The 21,530-nt window shown below is 39.4% G+C and overlaps 2 protein-coding genes and 1 non-coding gene across 3 annotated transcripts; all 3 read right to left on the reverse strand.

The window, feature by feature from the left end:
* Positions 1-8,332: 8,332 nt before the first annotated feature.
* On the reverse strand, positions 8,333-8,439 carry LOC141699013 (small nucleolar RNA R71). Its single transcript, XR_012565505.1, has one exon. It is a non-coding gene; the product is annotated as a small nucleolar RNA R71 (small nucleolar RNA).
* A 10,342-nt stretch (positions 8,440-18,781) lies between these two features.
* LOC141695388 (uncharacterized) lies at positions 18,782-19,830 on the reverse strand. The gene is made up of 2 exons (XM_074499636.1): positions 19,604-19,830; positions 18,782-19,259 (listed from the first exon to the last, which is right to left on the reverse strand). Exons 1-2 carry the CDS (start codon positions 19,828-19,830, stop codon positions 18,782-18,784), a joined length of 705 nt encoding a protein of 234 aa, XP_074355737.1.
* Positions 19,831-19,976: 146 nt separating this feature from the next.
* LOC141695389 (uncharacterized) lies at positions 19,977-21,179 on the reverse strand. Its single transcript, XM_074499637.1, has 2 exons — positions 20,770-21,179; positions 19,977-20,631 (listed from the first exon to the last, which is right to left on the reverse strand). The coding sequence occupies exons 1-2, from the start codon at positions 21,177-21,179 to the stop codon at positions 19,977-19,979; spliced, it is 1,065 nt and encodes a 354-aa protein (XP_074355738.1).
* Positions 21,180-21,530: the final 351 nt, after the last annotated feature.

Genomic DNA, 21,530 nt, shown 5'->3' on the forward strand with positions numbered 1-21,530 from the left:
TTTTCAATATTTCTATTTCTTTTTTATTTTCTTCTGTTTTTTCATTTAATTCCTTTTTTGTTTGTCTTAAATCTCTTTTTACCTCTTTTAGTTCCTTTTTAGTTTCTTTATATTTATTTTTATATTTTTTATATTTTTCTAACCATTCTTCATTAGTATTTAATCGTAGTTTTTTATTCTCCGTCCTTATTTCTTCTACTTCTTCCTTTTGTTGTTCTAATTTTGACTTTAAATATTCTATCACAGTTGTATCAATCTTAAACTCAGCTTTGTTTTCACTAGTTGTTTCCTTTTTTAATGGTTCATACTTATATTTTTCTCTTTCTAAAATTTCTTTTCCATGATTCTTTAAAAATGTTATCACGTTATATTCTTTTTGTTCTTTAGTTTCCATTATAACTTTCCTTTTTTACTAAGTTGTCCCAAATTATCTAATACCTTTCCTATTGCTTCAGATATATTAGGTTTCATTTTACTTATATCTATCATCATTGGCTCATTAACTCTTCTCCATGCATTTATGGCTTTTAGTTCTGGCTTATTTGTAATTTCTTTTTCTGGTATAATTTTTTGTTTTCCTTCTTCTAATTTTATTAACTTGTCTAGTATCATTTTTAAAGTAGGTATTTCAGAATTATTCCATAAGCTTGTTAATTCTTCTCTTATTATTTGTCTCAAATTTTCTTGATTATCTTGTTTTTCTACCAATCTCATTATTGCATTTAGTTTTTCCTTAACTATTATTTCTTCCCATAAATTTTTTATAAATTCTGAGTCTGACATTTTATTATTTGTTGATTCGCTTCTTCCAACCATTTCCAACATCTATCCAATATTTACTAGTATTTTTACTCTGTTCTTCTAATTTCTTAATATCATTTTCTAACTTTGTTTGTCTTTCCTTATATTCTAAGTATTTTATTTGTGAATCTATTTCGCTTTCTAACATACTCTGTATTTTCTTTAACTTTTCTTTCTTATTCTTTAATTTTTCTTGTATATTCATAGTTTTTCTATAAATCTTTCTTTTCCTTGATCTACTATCTTTATTCCATTATTATTAATTTTATAATTTATCATTTTTAAGAAATCGCTTCCTAATAATAATTCACTCGAACTATCATATTCTATTACTCCTATATTTATATTGTATTCCAAGTCTAATATTTTAAACTTTAAATTAGTACATTTAGTAATAAATATTTCTCTATCATTTTCTGCATATCTGTAAGTCTGAGGTTCTATCCATTTACAATTTTCTTCATTTACCTTGCTTATATGAATAAAACTTTTGGTAGCTCCGGTATTAATTTCTGCTATACAGTCTCTTGTTATTGTTTCGTCAAATATTATTATTTTTATTTTCAAACTATCAGTATCTATTTTTATTAAATCTATCTTTCTACTCGTCATACTCATTGATCTAATTAATCTTATAGGATTTTGTTCTTTTCTAAAACTTAATCTAGATCCTTCTAATATTGGTTTAATTCTTTGCCTTGGAATCATTTGTCTATTACTAAAATCTATTGTAATTTCTTCTGGGATTGTTATTTGAGATTCTTCTTTATGTTCAATTTTTTCTAATATATCATTATATAACTTTGGTACTATTATTCCTAATTCCGTTTGTTTCTTTACGTGATGGTTTCCAGTCATAGCATAAACCATTTTGGTTTCTATACTAATAACTTTACTTCCTTTTTGCATTTTTATTCCATCTAACTTATAGTATAATGTTTAAAGATCTTTCTTTATTTTCATCCCTTAGTGATATACTGAAATCGGGTTGTATTATAAATTTTAATTTCAGATATATCAAGTTTCCTTTTATTACCGCTATTAATGAATCTTGTATATTTCCTATTATTCTATCATCCAATACATATATCTGTATAGGAGTATCAATATTTTTCTGAAAATATGCTTTTATTGTAAATTCTATTGCTCCAAAATATATATATTTTAGTTTATTTGCTTCTTTTTGTTTTAATTTGGATAATTCTCTTTTTATTAATCCATCTGTTATTAAATTTATTCTTGTTTTTCCATTTATTGTATCTATATCTATTACATTCTCATGTTTTTGGGCTATATACCTAACTTCCTTATTTCTTTCAAAATATGATGTCTTGAATATCTTTTTTATTGTTAATTCTTCTGTTTCACTTTGAATTTGATTATATATATCTGGTTTAAAACTTAGGGTTTGTGATGTTCCTCCTTCGTATTCATCCATTTGATAATATATATCTTGTTTTTCACTTATTTCTTCTAATGACATTTTATCCATCTATATTTTATCCAGTTATATTATTTGTTAAAATTATTCTTTTAAGTCCTTGTATTCTTAGTTTATCATTTCTAAATGTTATTATCATATTTCCAAGTTGTTGGTAAATTCTCATAATTTCTTCGTTATTCTCTCTTGTCCATGTTATTTTATTTTTTCTTTCTAGTAATTTTTCCAGGTCTATTTCTAATTTTTCTTGATTTTTTATTAATTGCTTTAGTTTTCTATTATTTCTAGTTATTGCATTTGGATCTGTCCAATTCATTTTTTAATTTTTTGTCTTAAATCGTCTATTAGTCTATATTGTTCAGTTAATACTTCTTTTAAATCTTTTATTTTGATTTCTAAATTAGTTTCTTTAATAAATTTTTCTCGTTTTAATAAAAACTTTTCTTCCTCTAGTCTCCTAATTTTTTCATCTCTTTCTTCCAACATTATTTGTAATATAGCTATAATATCTAATTTTTCATTTATTATTTGCATGCTTATTTTACAACTTTCAATATGTTGATTTATTAGCCTATTATATGTTGGTTCTTTATCAGCTATATACTGAATTGATCGTATCCTTAAATCTTCCATAAGTCAGATTAATTGTCTGTATAAAATTTTCTTACACATCTGTTGTGTTACTTTGTTTTCTACTATAAATAAAATTAATAGAGTTGCTATTATTTTAGATTTATATCTTTTATTCCTTTCTCTATTTATTCTTGTCGGAGGTCTCATTTAACCTTCAAATTTTATTTCATTTTTACTATTCATGTACCTTTTACTATTCATTAGTTACTATTCACGGCTACTTTTGCTACAGTATTTATTCAAATCGACATCTGATAACTCTTGGTGGCGTGGCCGCTCCTTCGACGTCGTGTCTGGATCCTTTGCCACTGTGGAGGTGTAGTTGTGGTGGGGTTCCTACAAAAAAACACCGGAAGGGGGGTTTTGGTCCCGCGGCGCCTCCGGTGTGAGAGTAAGAACTCGCTTTTGGGGAAGATGAAAATATATATGAATGAAGGGTTGCTGTGTGTGTATATGAGTGTGAGAGAGTGATTAATCCCAAAACCTTACCTTCTTGGGCTATTTATAGCCCAAGGATAGGGTTTGTGATTGGTACCTTTAAATCGTAGCCATTGGTTCTGGGAGCGGAGGACACCCGGTTGGAGTGGATGCTTTACACATGTCAGCGCGGGACTAGTCGAGTAATGTTCTGAGGATCCTCTGACACGTGCCCTGATTATTTCCATGATTGATGTGTGACAGTTGTCCCTGTCATGTGCTTGGGCCAGTGCCTCACGTGTTGGGATTTCTTAAGGTTGGGCTTGCGGGACTGAGTCAGTCAGGATTGGCAGTGTGCGGGACTAGACTGAGTTAGGGGTCCAGGACTAGTCCTTCCAGGAGCTATATGGAGTTAGGAGTCCAGGACTAGACCTTGCAGGAGCTATATGTACTATCCTGTGCCCCCACTCCTTATGCAGATTTTTTGGATGGGGGAGTAAATTTGGGCTTGTTTAAAGAATTTGAGCTTTTGATTGGTGTCTTTAGAAGAAGTTGAGCTTTCCTTGCCCCCTAGTCCGGATTAGTTGAGTTTGGCCAATCAGGACTAAGGTTTGTTGTTCTTAGAAGAATTTGAGCTTTTCTTGCCCCCTAGTCCGAATTGGGTGAGTTCGGCCAATCAGGTTGGTTGTTCTTAGAAAAATTTAAGCTTTCCTTGCCCCTCAGTCCGGATTGGGCTGAGTTGGCCAATCAGGACTAAGGTTGGTTGTTCTTAGAAGAATTTGAGCTTTCCTTGCCCCCCAGTCCGGATTGGATGAGTTCGGCCAATCAGAACTAAGGTTTGTTGTTTTCAGCAGAAGTTGAGCTTTCCTTACCCCCCAGTCCGGATTGGGTGAGTTTGGCCAATCGGGACTAAGATTTGTTGTTCTTAGAAGAATTTGAGGTTTCATTGCCTTCCAGTCCGGATTGCGCTGAGTTCGGCCAATCAGGACTAAGGTTGGTTGTTCTTAGAAGAAGTTGAGCTTTCCTTGTCCCCAGTCCAGATTGGGTGAGTTCGGCCAATCAGGACTAAGGTTGGTTGTTCTTAGAAGAAGTTGAGCTTTTCTTGCCCCCAAGTCTGGATTGCGCTGAGTTCGGCCAATCAGGACTAAGGTTCGTTGTTCTTAGAAGAAGTTGAGTTTTCCTTGCCCCCTAGTCCGGATTGCGCTGAGTTAAGTAGTCCGGACTTGGAAGTTGAAACGGTTTTTGGGATTTTCCCCCCAATGATTCGAATTGTTACAGTTGTCTTTTTTCAAAAAATGTGCTGTAATTAATGACTATTCATTAATCGCTGTTTATGATGGATGGTCAGGATGGTGCCACGTTTCGCGGCCTCTCAATTTTTACCACGCCTATAAAAAGGCCCCTTCTCCTCTATTTTTATTTTTACTCGTCTTCAACTTCTCTTCTCAGTTTGTTCTCTTTTCTCTAAAGCTTTTTCGTCAGGATCTTTTGCTGGTGTGCCGTCGTTGCCCGGTCTTCTCCAATCTCTCCGTAATCTCTTCATTTGTAAGTTTCCTTCTTTTCTTTTCTTTCTTTTTGCTTTGTATCTTTTTCTTGATTATGTTGTTTGCTCTGGTTTTTCTTTGTTTCGTAATGTCCTTCGTGTTCTTTTGTTTGAATGTGCCTGTGTATATGTGTATCTATATGTTTTTGGGCATAATTTGGTGTTTGATTTTGGTGAATCGTGTTTCTGGAATCAGGATTTTTTTGGTTGAGTCCGGACTTGGTTGCTTAGTCCGGACTGATATTTTTGTATTTGGTATTTTGTAGTTTTTGTATTATTGTAACTTGGGTCCGGAGTAATGGGCTAGTTCTAGGGTTTTGTAGTCCGGAGTGGTTATTCTATTTTTTGTGTTTATTTTGGCTTTTTGGCTTCGGGTCTCCGGACTGTTTGTTTTTGACTTTAAATAAAATTGAACATAGGATAGTCCGAACCATGTAGCTTTCAAGATAAATAAACTGTAGGGATTTAGACTAACCTTTATCACTTGTTTTAGGTTTATGGTCCGGACTAAAGCTCGTGCTAAGACCTACATTACCTGCTATCTGGGGCCGTCTGGTTCAGATTTAGAATCTTCTAGTGATTCTGAGCGAATTAAAATGGGGAAGAAGGCGTCCACCTCTGATTCCGAAGCTATAACTAGACTGTCTTTAGCTAGGATCTCCTCTAGGAAGGTACCTTGCAGTCCGAAGGGTTTATGGGTTGATACTCCGGGTTACTTCATCACCAAGAGTGAAGAGATAGAAAACAACTTCTATTAGAGAAGCATTAGGTCCGGGTACGCGAGGCAGCCCAATATGGGTCCAGGGCCGTACGATAAGGACGAATTCGACAGAAAGTTCGCTGGGAGTATTGTTGCCAAGGAACATTTTGAGTTGAAGGATGAGTATGCTACTTTGGACCATGCGACACATGATCCTTCAATCTGGGCTGCTTTCTAGCTTGATCCCCGGATTGAATGGAGGTGGCCTGAGCCCGGAGAGAGGATATATCACAGGCTAACTGATGGGTTTGTTCCGGTGTGGCTGGAGCATGTCCGGTCCGGGTGGAATCCGCACTGGCATTTATTCCTCAAGCATTTATGCAAATATGAGTATAAACTTTCCCCAATGCAGATAACGCCAAATGGGATCAAATGGATGACCTGGTTTATTGCATCCTGCAACCAGTTCAAAGTTCAGCCCACTTTAAGTTATGGCATCATATTTTCATCCTAGTCTGGTCTAGCCAGATGCCTTTGTATGAGCTTCGATTCCGGGCTCCAGAGTGTGGTTATGGTGGTTCTTACAGGCCCGTCATTCAACAATCCTCGTTGAAGCACTGGAATGGGGAGTTGATTATGCTGAAGGGTTTAGATTTGCATTATCTTCCTTATATTGCTGTTGATGGAGTCCGGACTCGGTTCCATAGGGATGTTTCCCGGGGAGATGCCATCCGTATGGTTTTTGCTTTTTGTGAATTGATAAGTGGAATTTTATACCACTTAGAACGTCTTAAAATAGCTTAAATTGGTGTCTTGAAATCAAGTATTTTGTGTATTTGATGCGTATTTCTAGTGTTTGTGCATTTCAGGGTAATAGTTGTATTTCGGAGGAGTAATCATCAAGAATAAGCCTTGGCATGTGTTCAGCATTATGAGAGGAAAGAAAGGGGCAGATTACGGCGAAGAAACGGAGCAAACTCAGGAATTTTCCAGTAGGGTCTTGAGCGCCCGCTCAGCTATGCTGAGCGGCCGCGCAGGGTCGGGAAAAAAGATAATTTGTTTAAGACTTCTACTTCTGTTTGGCTTCCAACTTCTATGTAATCTGAGTTTTATGGGACTATTATATAAGTAGATTTGGAGACGTTTTCACAAGGTTGGATCGTTGTATTAAGCAAGGAGCGAAGGAGATAAGGAAGAAGACCGTTTTAGCACACCGTAACGAAGAGGAAGCATATTTCTTGTGATTCTTTATTTCGTTGTCACGTTGGATGCTAGTTTTCTTGCTTTTGAACCTAATTACTCTTGTGACGTACTCTGGTTTAATATAATTAGTTTAGTTATTATTCTCTTGTGTTTATTTATCATGTTTTCATATGAACCCATAATGTCGATAAGTGTTATCATGGGCTAATCGTGATCATGGGGTCGTAACAGATTTACTATGGAATTCTTTAGTTAATTGTTTAATACCTTAGTATGTGATGATTGTATGATATCTAGTATTGGTTGTGCGTATTCATCTTATGTGCGTCGCGAACATATAAGATAGGGTGTTAATCTCTTGTGAAGCGACGGTGGATCTCGAGATTTAGAACTTGCCATGCTAGCATAGGTTCATGTATGATGTGCATGATTAGTGGGTAACTCTAACCGTTTTATTCGCCCTGTGTAATCAAAAGGAATAACTTGTGCTTAAATCATTATGTTGTCAATTTCTGTAGACATATAGGGACTCAACATAATTGATGCATATTCAACTTCTATCTTAATTGTGGATGTTTGGTAGAATGGTATTAGTACAATGAAAGTTGGCTTTTATCAGTTTCGTGTTATTCGATTAATATCATCACTGTTGCATGCTAAGGGTAATAACAATAACTATTGAAGGAAGTTGTAATGAAGTTGTGATCTCATGAGTATTTTAATATTGTTAATTCAAAGTGTTAATTAAGTGGTTAATTATAGTAGTTAATTGTAGTTAATATTTAGTCAACAATTATAAGTGTTAGTGTCTTAACATTGAGAAGTAATCATACATTGGTGAGTGAGTTTAATTGAACAATAATTAGTCTGAGTCTCTGTGGGAACAAACTAGAAAGTATTCTATATTACTTGCGAACGCGTAGACTTGCGTGTATTATTAGCGCGTGTTTCCGCCCTAACAAGTTTTTGGCGCCGCTGCCGGGGACTCGGCGTATTTGTTTAGTTAATGTACTTACCATCATTGGTTGTTAGGACTCAGTGATTAAGACATATTAGTTATTGTTTCTGGTTGTGTTTCAGGTACTTTAGCAAGCGTTTATGCAAACTCGTTCTCGTACTCGCACGAGGACTTTAGATACAGCTGAGGAGACAGACGAAGTTCTTGATATTCCGGAGAAGATAGATTTTGAAGATTCAGATTCAGGAAGTGAGCAGAAAGAACCAATAATCATGGGTGATCGTATTGTTCAGGCCGATCCAGCTCTTATAGACTTTTCTCGGCCTAAAATTGATGACATTCAGTCAAGCATTCTTCATCCGGCTATTCAAGCTAACACCTTTGAAATCAAGCCGGGCACTATTCAGATGGTGCAGAATTCTGTTTCTTTTGGAGGAGCTGCGACTGAAGACCCCAACATGCACATAAGGAATTTTGTCGAGATCTGCAGTACTTTCAAGTATAATGGCGTGACTGATGAGGCTATCAAGCTGAGGCTTTTCCCATTCTCACTGAGGGACAAAGCTAAGGACTGGTTACATTCTGAACCAGCTGGTGAAGTTTCTAGTGAAGTTTTATCCGATGGGAAAGACTGTTGCTATGAGGACTGCTCTTGCTCAGTTTGCGCAGCAACCTACAGAATCTATGTGCGAAGCTTGGGAACGCTACAAGGAAATGTTGAGAAAGTGTCCACATCATGGAATGTCCGATTGGATGGTGATCACTGGTTTCTATAATGGTTTGGGGGCCCAATCTCGGCCCATGCTCGATGTAGCAGCTGGAGGCGCCATGTGGGCCAAAAGCTATACTGAGGCTTATAATCTTATAGAGACTATGGCTGCAAATGAGCATCAAAACCCAACTCAGAGGATGATGCCTGGGAAGGTAGCAGGTATTCTGGAAGTCGATGCAGCCACCGCTATTGCAGCGCAGCTCCAAGCGCTGTCTATGAAGGTCGATTCTCTAGCTACATATGGAGTTAATCAAATAGCTATGGTCTGTGAGCTTTGTGCAGGTTCTCATGCTACGGATCAGTATTCTCTCGTCAACGAATCTGTTCAGTATGTGAATAATTATCAGCGACAACAGCAGCCTGTGCCAGCTACTTATCATCCTAATAACATAAATCATCCAAATTTCAGCTGGGGTAATAATCAGAATGCTATTCAGCCACCATATCAGCAAGGTGTGAGTAAACAGTTCAATCAACCTGGATTCCAGCAACCACAGCAGTATGCTCAAAGGCAGTCATATCCTCAACAGGGAAGTGCAGCTGCACCTACTAGTGCTGATTTTGAGGAACTTAAGCTGTTATGCAAGAGTCAGGCAGTTTCTATCAAGACCTTGGAAAATCAAATCGGTCAAATAGCCAATGCAGTGCTCAATCGTTAACGTGGAACACTTCCCAGTGACACGGAAGTGCCAGGCAGGAAGGAAGCTAAAGAGCAAGTCAAGGCTATTACCTTAAGGTCTGGGAAAGTTGCTGATGCTGAAAAGGTAAAAGAAGGAGAAGCTGAAGTTAGAGATGAAGAAGCTAAGCAAAAGGAGAAAGCGGCAGAACCAAGGAAGACTACTGTTGAACACACTCTGCCTGAGGGTAATACAGGGGAGAAACGGCTCTATCCTCCACCACCTTTCCCTAAGAGATTGCAGCAACAAAAGCTGGATAAGTAGTTCGGTAAGTTTCTGGAGGTGTTCAAGAAACTTCACATCAATATACCTTTCGCCGAGGCTCTGGAGCAAATGCCTAGTTATGCGAAGTTTATGAAGAGTATTCTTTCAAGGAAGGTGAAACTGGATGACCTTGAGACCGTTGTCAAAAGTTACCTCCAAAGCTTAAAGATCCAGGTAGCTTCACCATTCCTTGCACCATTGGCAAGTTATCGTTTGACAAGTGCCTTTGTGATTTGGGAGCAAGCATCAATCTGATGCCATTGTCGATCTTTAAAAAGTTGGATTTGCCTGATCCAAAACCCACCTACATGTCTCTACAATTGGTTGATCGTTCTATTACTTACCCAAGGGGCATAGTGGAGGATGTGCTAGTCAAGGTGGATAAGCTCTTCTTTCCTGCAGACTTCGTTATTCTGGATTTCGAGGAAGATAAGAAGATTCCCATAATCTTGGGAAGACCTTTCTTGGCTACTGGCCATACCTTGATAGATATGCAGAAAGGTGAACTTACTATGCGGGTGCAGGATCAGGATGTGACCTTCAATGTATTCAAAGCAATGAAATTCCCTACAGAAGATGAGGAGTGCTTAAAAGTGGATGTGATTGATTCTGCGGTTACTTCAGAACTCGATCATATGCTAATGTCTGATGCATTAGAAAAGGCCTTAGTGGGGGATTTTGACAGTGATGATGAAGATGGCAACGAGCAATTACAATATTTGAATGCTTCTCCCTGGAGGCGAAAGCTGGACATGCCGTTTGAATCTCTTGGTACTTCTGACCTCAAGAATGCTGAAGGAAAGCTCAAACCATCAATTGAGGAAGCACCTACCTTGGAGCTCAAGCCATTACCTGAACACTTGAGGTATGCTTTTTTAGGTGATGCATCTACTTTACCTGTTATTATTGCATCTGACCTTTCAGGTAGTGAGGAAGACAAGCTCTTAAGGATTTTGAGAGAATTCAAATCGGCTATCGGATGGACCATAGCAGACATCAAAGGGATCAGCCCTTCATATTGTATGCATAAGATTCTGCTAGAGGAGGGTAGTAAGCCAACTGTTGAGCAGCAGCGCAAACTTAATCCTATCATGAAGGAGGTGGTGAAGAAAGAAATTCTGAAATGGCTGGATGCAGACATCATTTATCCTATTTCTGACAGTTCTTGGGTGAGCCCCGTACAATGTGTGCCTAAGAAAGGAGGTATCACTGTGGTAGCAAATGAGAAGAATGAGCTCATCCCCACTCGAACAGTTATAGGATGGAGAGTATGCATGGATTACCGAAAGTTGAACAAAGCCACGAGGAAGGATCACTTCCCTCTTCCATTTATTGATCAGATGCTTGACAGGTTGGCTGGTCATGAGTATTATTGTCTTCTGGATGGCTACTCAGGGTATAATCAGATTTGTATTGCACCAGAGGATCAGGAAAAGACTACCTTCACTTGTCCATTTGGCATGTTTGCTTTTCACAGAGTTTCTTTTGGGTTATGTGGCGCACCAGCCACTTTTCAGAGATGTATGATGGCTATATTCTCTGATATGATTGGGAATAATGTTGAGGTGTTCATGGACGACTTCTCCGTCTTTGGACATTCATATGATGAATGTTTGAATAATCTTCGTGTCATGCTCAAAAGGTGTGTGGAAACTAATTTGGTGCTCAATTGAGAGAAATGTCATTTTATGGTGCGTGAAGGCACTATTCTTGGGCATAAGGTCTCTAGCAAGGGTCTTGAGGTGGATAAATCCAAGGTGGGAGTCATTGAAAATCTTTCACCACCTATTTCTGTGAAAGGAATCCGTAGTTTTCTTGGTCATCCGGATTTTTTTCGGCGGTTCATCAAGGACTTTTCAAAGATATCTAAGCCGTTGTGCAACTTGCTTGAGAAAGATGTGCCTTTCAAATTTGATGATGAATGTTTGACGGCATTCAAGACTCACAAGAAGAGTTTAATCACTGCACCAGTTATTACAGCACCGGATTGGACAGAGCCATTTGAGATGATGTGTGATGCGAGTGATTATGCGGTAGGTGCAGTTCTTGGGCAGCGTAAAAATAATCTCTTTCATGTGGTCTACTATGCTAGTAAGACCTTAAATGGGGCCCAGATTAACTACACCACTACTGAGAAGGAGCTCTTGGCTATAGTCTTTGGTTTCGAGAAATTTCAATCTTATCTGCTTGGACAAAAGTGACAGTATTCACTGATCATGCGGCCATTCGCTATTTGGTTTCCAAGAAGGATTCGAAGCCGAGACTCATTCGTTGGGTGCTCTTACTTCAGGAATTTGAGTTAGAGATTAAGGATCGAAAAGGTAACGAGAATCAAGTAGCTGACCATCTCTCTAGATTGGAGAATCCCGAGTCTACTTCACAGGATAAGACATTGATCAACGAATCTTTTCTGGATGAGCAGTTGTTCGCAGTTCAGGAGGAAGAGCCATGGTTTGCAGATATTGTATACTATCTTGTCAGCAATATAATGCCTCCTAATTTGACCTCAGCTCAAAAGAAGAAGTTTATGCATGAGGTGAAGTGGTATATGTGGGATGAACCATATTTGTTTAGACAGGGAGCTGACCAGATCATCAGGAGATGTATCCCGTTCTGTGAGACGGAGGGGATATTACGAGACTTCCACTCCACAGTTTATGGTGGACACTATGGTGGTGAGAAGCCGACAGCTCGTATTCTACAAGTAGGTTTTTTCTGGCCTACTTTGTTTAAGGATGCTCATCAGTTTGTTTTAAGGTGTGATCATTGCCAAAGAGTGGGAAATTTGACGAGAAAGGATGAGATGCCGTTAAATGTGATGCTTGAAGTCGAGGTCTTTGATGTTTGGGGAATCGATTTCATGGGGCCTTTTGTATCATCCTGCAATAATCTGTACATCTTGCTGACAGTTGATTATGTCTCAAAATGGGTAGAAGTCAAAGCTCTACCGACAAATGATGCAAAGGCAGTGTTGAATTTTCTTCATAAGCAGATTTTCACAAGGTTTGGAATGCCTCGGGTAATCATAAGTGATGAAGGGTCACATTTCTGCAACCATAAGTTCACTTCTATGATGCAGCGTTATAATGTGAATCATCGAGTTGCTACTGCCTATCATCCACAAATAAATGGTCAAGCGGAAGTGTCTAACAGAGAGATCAAGCGCATTCTAGAGAAGGTTGTTTGTTCGTCAAGGAAGGATTGGTCTTTAAAGCTCGATGAAGCTGTTTGGGCTTACATAACAGCATACAAAACTCCACTTTGTATGTCCCCGTTTCAACTGGTGTATGGTAAGGGATGTCATTTACCTGCGGAGCTTGAGCATAAGGCCTATTGGGCGTTGAAAAAGTTGAACCTGGATTTAGATGCAGCTGGCACGATAGGAAGATACATCCTAAGTTATTCGTGTCGGGGCAACAAGTTCTCTTATTCAACTCTCGTATCCGACTTTTTCCTGGGAAGTTGAAATCAAGATGGTCTGGACCTTTTATCGTCAAAACTGTGTTTCCACATGGAGCGGTGGAGATTTTTGAGAATGATCCGGACCAGGCATTCAAGGTTAATGGTCAGCGTTTGAAGCACTACTATGGGGACACGGCAAACCGAGAAGTGGTTAGTGCCATTTTATTGTCAACTTGAGGAAGGTACGCAAAGTCAAGCTAATGACGAAAAAGAAGCGCTGCGTGGGAGGCAACCCATGATTTGTTGTTACATGAACCCTTAGAAGTTAATAACCTATCCAAAACCACAAAAAAATCAGAAAAACCGGGCTCAAATTTTTTTTTTCCAGAGACACCCTGAGCTCCTGCTCAGCTCTGCTGAGCGACCGCTCAGGGGTCGACTGTGAGAATTTTTTTTAAGTTCATAAAAAATCCAAAAAAATCAGAAAATCAAAAAAATAAATTACAGCCCCATTACCCACGATTTCTTTTCCCATTACCCCATGATTTTATCCCTCAAACCCACTCCTAATCTAATTTTAACCTAATCCATACCCTATATATACATACACCTATCCCATACATCTCGCACACACTTTCTACACTCAAACTCTCTCCCAAACACAAAAACACTATTCTCAAGCACTTTTATTCAGATTCAATGGCACCCAAGAGAGCAAGGACTATTGATAGCAGCAGCACAGTCCCTATTGTTGATTCATCGAGGGGTACTGCTGCGAGGCCTCGGTTGAATGACAGGGCTGCGGAGGAGGAGTACACTAGGCTTTTGGGGAAGCCGATTCAGAAGGAGAGGGGGTTTTTACCATCGGGGAGGGATGGTGAGTTGCTACCTATGATTGCAGAGAAGAGGTGGATAGCTTTCTGTGAGTCGCCTGAAGCAGTGCTAATGAGCGTGGTTTGCGAGTTCTATGCGAACGCAAAGGCCGAGAAGAATGGGTTTTCTGTGGTCCGAGGGCTGACGGTTGATTATCACCCAGCGCCGATTCGCCGTGTGATTGGGCAGCGAGAGAGGAAGCCCGAGGAGGAGAACTGAAATGAGAAGACTGCGGAGGATTTCGACTTTGATTTGATTTGTGCTACTCTCTGTAGGCCGGGCACAGTTTGGACCTTCAAGACAGGAACTAATGAGTATCGTCACTTCCCGATGATCGCTATGAACAGGTATGCCCGTGCATAGAATGCGTTTATATATACTAATATTCTGCCTTCTTCGCATGCACATGAGGTCACAGTTGAGAGAGCACAGTTATTGTGGGGAATTTTGAATGAGGAGTACTATGTGGACCTTGGTGAGTTCATCTACCAAGGGATTCTGAAGTTTTTGAGGGGAGCTAAGCACATGAACATCCCTTATGCATCCACGGTCATGAAGCTTTGCCGAGCAGTGGGAGTGAACTGGCCATCTCATGAGCAGTTGCAGTTGCCGGCCGCTCCGATTGATTCTGGGACTCTGAATGGGATGCAGGAGTGGACCGGTGGTGAGCCCGAGGAGCATGGGCTAGGTTATCGTCTTCCAGGAGGGCGTCCAGCACGAGGTGCTACAATGGCTAGGCGTAGGCGTGATGAGGCTGGTTCTTCGAGAGCTCGGGAGGGTGCTGGGATGGCAGATACCCAGTATAGGAGGCTGTCACGGCGGATGGATGTCATGTACGAGACGCAGAGCAGGTTTGCTCAGGAGCTCACCCTTGCATTAGGGACTGCTTTTCGGGGCCTTGGAGCTGATATCCAGTGGCCAGTTTTTGGTGAGGACTCTGCATACCCGCCGCCTGATACTCCACCCACTGAGGGTGATGATGATGATGACTCCGAGTAGGTATACCCTGTGTTCCTTTCTACTACCTTCACTGGGGACAGTGAAGATTTTAAGTTTGGGGGTGGTAGTTAATGAATATTTTGTGTGTGTGTCATATAGCTGCATATTCATGATAGTTTAGTTTATATAGTTGCATAATTTTTGCCATATAGTTTTTTTATATATATAGCTTTATTTGTTTATCATATCATATAGCTCATGCATATGCCATGATCCCTCTTGCGATGATTTATCGACTAATTTGTGATGTTGATACGAGTGTAGTGATGGCATTAAAGTGATGATTGAGTCGTGTAAGTTGATATGCATGCTAGAAGCACTTGTATTTTCACTAAGTCTTAGCGAATGCTTAAGGACTAGATTGTTGTTATGATCTGATTGTTTTCGAGGTTAATCTAGTTATTATGCTTAGAATTTGATAATAGGTTCTTAGTGATAAAGGCATGAAAAAGAAAAAAATGGAGTAAAAAAATGGAATTTGTTGCTAGTTGTGGCTAGGCGTCAATTGGCTAGTAGCCGGCTCGTAGGTTTCTGCGAGTAGTCTAGGGTTGAGCAAGATGGAGCGAAACGCACTTGCTCAGAAATTTTGAAAAAAAAAAGAAAAAAAATATAGAAAAAGAGAAAAAAGGAAAAAAAGAAGAAGAAGTATGTGTTTATGCATAATTGATCGCGAGTGGGCTCTTTGGTATTCGAGTTATTAAGTTCTTAGGGGACTTTGTGCCTAGTGACCTAAGGCTTTTAGAGTCTGGGATCTGCTAACCTAACGCTCGCTACAGGGATACCATTGTGATTCTTTATTTCATTGTAACGTTGGATGCTAGTTTTCTTGCTTTTGAACCTAATTACTCTTGTGACGTACTCTGGTTTAATATAATTAGTTTAGTAATTATTCTCTTGTGTTTATTTATCATGTTTTCATATGAACCCATGATGACGATAAGTGCTATCATGGGCTAATCGTGATCATGGGGTCGTAACGGATTTACTATGGAATTCTTTAGTTAATTGTTTAATACCTTAGTGTGTGATGATTATATGATATCTAGTATTGGTTGTGCGTATTCGTCTTATGTGCGTCGCGAACATATAAGATAGGGTGTTAATCTCTTGTGAAGCGACGGTGGATCTCGAGATTTAGAACTTGCCATGCTAGCATAGGTTCATGTATGATGTGCATGATTAGTGGGTAACTCTAACCATTTTATTCACCCTGTGTAATCAAAAGGAATAACTTGTGCTTAAATCATTATGTTATCAATTTCTGTAGATATATAGGGACTCAACATAATTGATGCCTATTCAACTTCTATCTTAATTATGGATGTTTGGTAGAATGGTATTAGTACAATGAAAGTTGGCTTTTATCAGTTTCGTGTTATTCGATTAATATCATCACTGTTGCATGCTAAGGGTAATAACAATAACTATTGAAGAAAGTAGTAATGAAGTTGTGATCTCATGAGTGTTTTAATATTGTTAATTCAAATTGTTAATTAAGTGGTTAATTTTAGTAGTTAATTGTAGTTAATATTTAGTCAACAATTATAAGTGTTAGTGTCTTAACATTGAGAAGTAATGATACATTGGTGAGTGAGTTTAATTGAACAATAATTAGTCTGAGTCTATGTGAGAATGAACTAGAAAGTATTTTATATTACTTGCGAACGCGTATACTTACGTGTATTATTAGCTCGTGTTTCCGCCCTAACATGAATGTTTGGGTTTCCAGATGACCCGTGATACTTTTATGATGCACAAAACTATGCATAGGATAGGGTTTAAGTTATCTATTTTTGTGTCCGGATTGCTTTATTTTGTTGTAGTTCTTTGTAGTGTTTGGTTTTTGTAAATTTAGTATCTTAACTTGTGTTTTTTGCTTTGTTTTCTGACAGGTTTACTGCATTATAATCCGGACATGTCTTCTTCGGCATATAGTGATGCTTTGAAAGGCTTTGGGAAGGCTCTCAAATTGCCGAAAAAAGCTGCAGTTGGTGGGTCCGGATCTAATGCTTCTATGGAGGAGGGGTCACAGAGCAACTCTGTTTCCAGTCTAGAGGCTGATTCAGGTGACAGGGCTCCGGAGCCGAATGTTGATGTGGAGATGGGTGATGAGTTTGCCAATATGGAGGAGTTGGAGCCTCTTGGAGAGGTCCCGGAGGTTGATGGTGTCCGAAAGAAGAAAAGGCTCCAGAGCTCTAGGAAAAAGCCTCCCCGAGCTCAGAATGTCGATGTTGATGCTGGGTCCAGAGTTGACAAGGGGAAAGGGTTGGATGCTGAGAGTCAGGATGCCAGTAGTCCGGAGCTTGAAGTTAAGGTTGCTCGTTTCATGGTCGGGATTCCTTCGGAGGCTGAATGGAAGAAGATGAACCAGTCCGGATTCAACGCAACTATGAAGGAATTCTCCCGGCTCTGGGGTCAGTTACATTGTTTTTATGTTCTTGTTTATCATCTATTCCTTTTCCTTAGAATAATTTTCTAAGTATCTCTGTTTTCTGCAGCTTGGTGGTTATATGGTCGGATCTGTTTCTCTGACTTATAATGAGCTTAAGGATGCCCGGACCGCTATTACTGATAAGGATGCTGAGATCCATAATTTGAGGGATCAAATTATTATCAAAGATACTTCCTTGTCCGGACTGAATAAGCAACTTAATGACGTCACAACCCGGGATGAGAAAGCTGAGAAGGATGTCGCAGATTTAAAGTCCGATTTAGCTGAACTCCGGAAGCAGCTTTCCTCTGTGAGGCCGGAGTCGAAAGTCATTGAAGAGTTTAAGAGGTCCGAGGAGTATGACACAGCAATTGCCAATGCTGGTGCTACGGAGGTTGGTCGTTGTTGGTTGATTGTCGAGAGGCATATTAAAACTAATCCAGAGGCAGACTGGGAGAGCTTTGTTGAAGAATTTATCAAGGCGAAACAGCATATTGAGGCGGGACTCGGGGAACCGGAGCCTTTCGATGGTCCTTGCCCCAGCTTCCTACCTCCTGATGCTCCGGAATCTTAATTTCTTCTGAATTGTAATTTGATGTTGCTATAAGACTTTTAATCCTTTGCTGTTGTAATTCTCGTACTTTGCTCCGGGCTGACTTTTAGTCCGGTTAAGGTTTGAATGTTTGCCTTCACTGCTATTATTCTGTTTTGCTATTGTAGTTTATTTTTGCCTTAGAAGTTTTTTCTAAGTTAAAGATGTTTGCTCTAGTCCTGACTCATAGTTGGTCCAGACAAGTGGCTGTTTACTTGAAAATAATTCCAAGTAAATGTTTTTGCTTTAGTCCAGACTCATAGCTTGTTCGGACTGGTGGTTGCTTTTTTAGAAAATTGTTTCAAGGTAAACATGATTGCTCTAGTTTGGACTAATAGATGTCCGGACTAGTTGTGGCTTCTTTACTTAGAAAATTATTTCTAAGTAAATATGGTTGTTCTGGTCCTGATTAATAGTTGTGTCCAGACTAGTGATGGCTTGTATACTTAGAGAATTATTTCTAAGTATATATGGTTGCTCTAGTCCTGACTAATAGTTATGTCCGGACTAGTGGTAGCTTTTTTACTTAGAAAATTATTTCTAAGTAAATATGGTTGCTCTAGTCCTGACTAATTGCCTATCCGGACTAGTGATTATTTTTTAGAAAATTAATTCTAAGTAAAAATAGTTGCTCAAGTCCTGACTAATAGTTATATCCGGACTAGTGGTAGCTTTTTTACTTAGAAAATTATTTCTAAGTAAATATGGTTGCTCTAGTCCTGACTAATTGCATGTCTGGACTAGTGGTGGCTTTTTTGTTTAGAAAATTAATTCTAAGTAAAAATAGTTGCTCTAGTTCTGACTAATAGCTTGTCCAGAATAGTGGTGGCTTTTTTGCTTAGAAAATTAATTTTAAGTAAAAATGATTGCTCTAGTCCTGACTAATAGTTTGTCCTGACTAGCGGTTAGCTTTTTTGTTTAGAAAATTAATTCTAAGTAAAAATGGTTGCTCTAGTCCTGACTAATAGCTTGTCCGGACTAGTGGTTAGCTTTGATAAATGTAAAAAGGAAATGCTTTTCATTAATCATTCATACAAAATATAAGGGAAAACAAGTTGGTTGCTTGCCATAGTGGCTACAAGATTTTGGTTGCTTTGTTTGTTCTTTCCCACTGGTAGAATTTCCTTAGTCTTAGTCCATGCCAAGTATTTGGGACTTCTGAGCCATCCATGTTAAGGAGTTTGTAGGTTCCTGGCCTCAGGACTTCTTTGACCTTGTATGATCCTTCCCAATTGGGCATTAGCTTTCCAGTGTTTGTGGGATCTGATGCTTCTGTGTCTCGAAGGACTAATTCTCCAACTTGGAAGTTTTTGACTCTGGACTTCTTACTGAAGTGCTCTCTTGTTTTCTCCTTGTATTCTTCCATTCTTTCTACAGCTTGGTCTCGGACCTCATCAATTAGCTCCATGTTTGTTCTGAGTCCTTCTTCATTTTCTTCTTCCTCAAAGTTTATTGCTCTGTGAGAAGGGGATCCAACTTCAATAGGAAGCATTGCTTCTGTGCCATAAGCTAGTTTGAATGGAGTTTCTCCGGTGCTTGTCCTAGGGCTTGTCCTGTAGAACCATAGTACGCTTGGTAGTTCTTCTAGCTATTTGCATTTGTTTTCTTTAAGTCTCTTTTCAATACCTCGGAGCAGGATTCTGTTGGTGACTTCTACTTGGCTGTTTCCTTGGGGATATGCTACTGATGTTTTTTTTGTTTAATCCCGCGCTCCTGAAGGTAGGACTCAAATTCTGATCCGATGAACTGTGGCCCGTTGTCTGATACTAGGACTCGTGGTATCCCGAACATCATCAAAATATTATCCATAAACTTTATACAGTCTTGTTGATTAATTATCCTCATTGCTTTTGCTTCAACCCATTTGGTCATGTAATCAATCGAGACTAACAAGTACTTGAGGTCTGCTTTGGCCCGGGGAAAGGGTCCCATGATGTCAATACCCCAGACAGTAAAGGGGATAGGTGATAGGACTGAGGATGGTAGGAATGGGCTGATCTGGGACACATTGCTGAAGAGCTGGCATTCCTTGCATTTCTTCACGAACTCTATTGCATCTTGGTGGATAGTTGGCCAGTAGTAGCCTTGTCTTATGATCTTATGGGCTAGGGCCTTTACGGACATGTGATCTTCGCATATCCTTCATGCACTTCCGCCAAATAGTACTTTGCTTCTTCTGGGCCGACACATTTTAGGATAGGAGATGAGAAGGTCCTTCAGTAGAGTAGTCCTTCTTCGAGGAAGAACTTGGCTGCTTTTGCTTTCAATCTTTAGGCTTTTCCTTTATCTTTCAGGAGCTCCCCTTTCTCCAAATAGTTGATGAAGGGAGTCATCCAGTTCTGGTTGCTTTCGATCTCCAAGACTTCTCCGGATTCAATAGATGGTTTATGGAGTTCTTCGAAATAAACTGAGCAGTCTAGATCTGATGAGTTCCGGACTAATTTGGATAGAATATCCACTTCTTCATTTTCTTCTCGACATATCTGAAGGACTTGATGGTTTGGTATTGAGGCTAAGTAACTTTGAACTAGTAATTGGTACTTCGCCATAATAGGGTCTTTTGCTATGTATTCTCCGTTTGTTTTCTTGACCACTATCTGGGAGTCGCTGTAGATTTTTAAGTCCTGGACCCTCAGGGTGCTAGAGAGCTTTAGTCCTGCAATCAACGCCTTATATTCGGCCTGATTGTTTGTTGAGGGGAAGCCGAAAAATATAGCTGTTTGAATGGTGAATCCTTCAGGATTTTTCAGTATGAGTCTGGCTCCCGACCTTTCGCTTGTTGAGGAACTATCTACTTTCAAGGTCCAGGCTCCCGGACTTGCATCTTGTTCTTTCTCTAGATCTATGTTCATTGGTTTCGGTTCTTCTTCCGGGAAGTTGCATTCGATTGTGAAATCTGCAAGTGCTTGAGCTGTAATGGCAGTCCTGGGAATGAAGTTTAAATTGAACTGGCTCAACTCCACAACCCAATTGACAAGTCTTCCAGAGACATCTGGCTTGTGGATTATCTTCCTTAGAGGCTAATTTGTGACCACTCTGATTTTTCTTCCCTGGAAGTAGTGCCTGAGTTTTCTTGAAGTTGTGACTAATGCGAAGGCAAACTTCTCCAGTCTTGGGTATCTAGTTTTCGCATCTTTAAGGACTTCACTTACGTAGTAGACTGGTTGCTGTTTTCCATTCTCTTCCCTGATTAGGGCAGCTCCTACTGTTCGTGCCCCTGCTGATAAGTATAAGCAGAGGGGCTCTCCTGGTTGAGCTTTAGTTAGGACTGGTGGCTGAGAGAGGTAGGACTTGATTTCCTCAAATGCCTTTTGGCACTCCGGGCTCCAATTTACTTCTTTCTTGTTGCTTGCTCCTTTGAGTAAGTCAAAGAATGGTAAGCACCTCTCTGCTAGCTTTGAGACAGATCTCCTGAGTGCTGCTAGGGAACCTGCTAACTTCTGCACATCTTTTTGGGTCTTAGGAGCCCTCATCTCCTGAATTGCTTTTATTTTCTACGGATTGGCTTCTATGCCTCTGTTGCTGATCATGAATCCTAGGAACTTTCCTGCTCCTACTCCGAAGGTACATTTCTCTGGGTTCAGTTTGAGTTTGTTCTTCCTTAGATTGTCAAAGCACTCCTTCAGATCCCCCACATGTCCTAGTATGGTTGTTGATTTGGAAATCATATCGTCGACATAGCACTCCAAGTTCCTTCCGATTTGGGACTTGAATATCTTGTTCATGGCTCTATGGTAAGTTGATCCTACGCTTGTCAGTCCGAAGGGCAACATCACATAAGCATAGACTGCCCTGTGAGTTATGAATGTTGTCTTAGGTATGTC

The sequence above is a fragment of the Apium graveolens genome, chromosome 11 (assembly GCF_009905375.1).
Source record: "Apium graveolens cultivar Ventura chromosome 11, ASM990537v1, whole genome shotgun sequence".
NCBI classification, from domain to species: Eukaryota; Viridiplantae; Streptophyta; class Magnoliopsida; order Apiales; family Apiaceae; genus Apium; species Apium graveolens.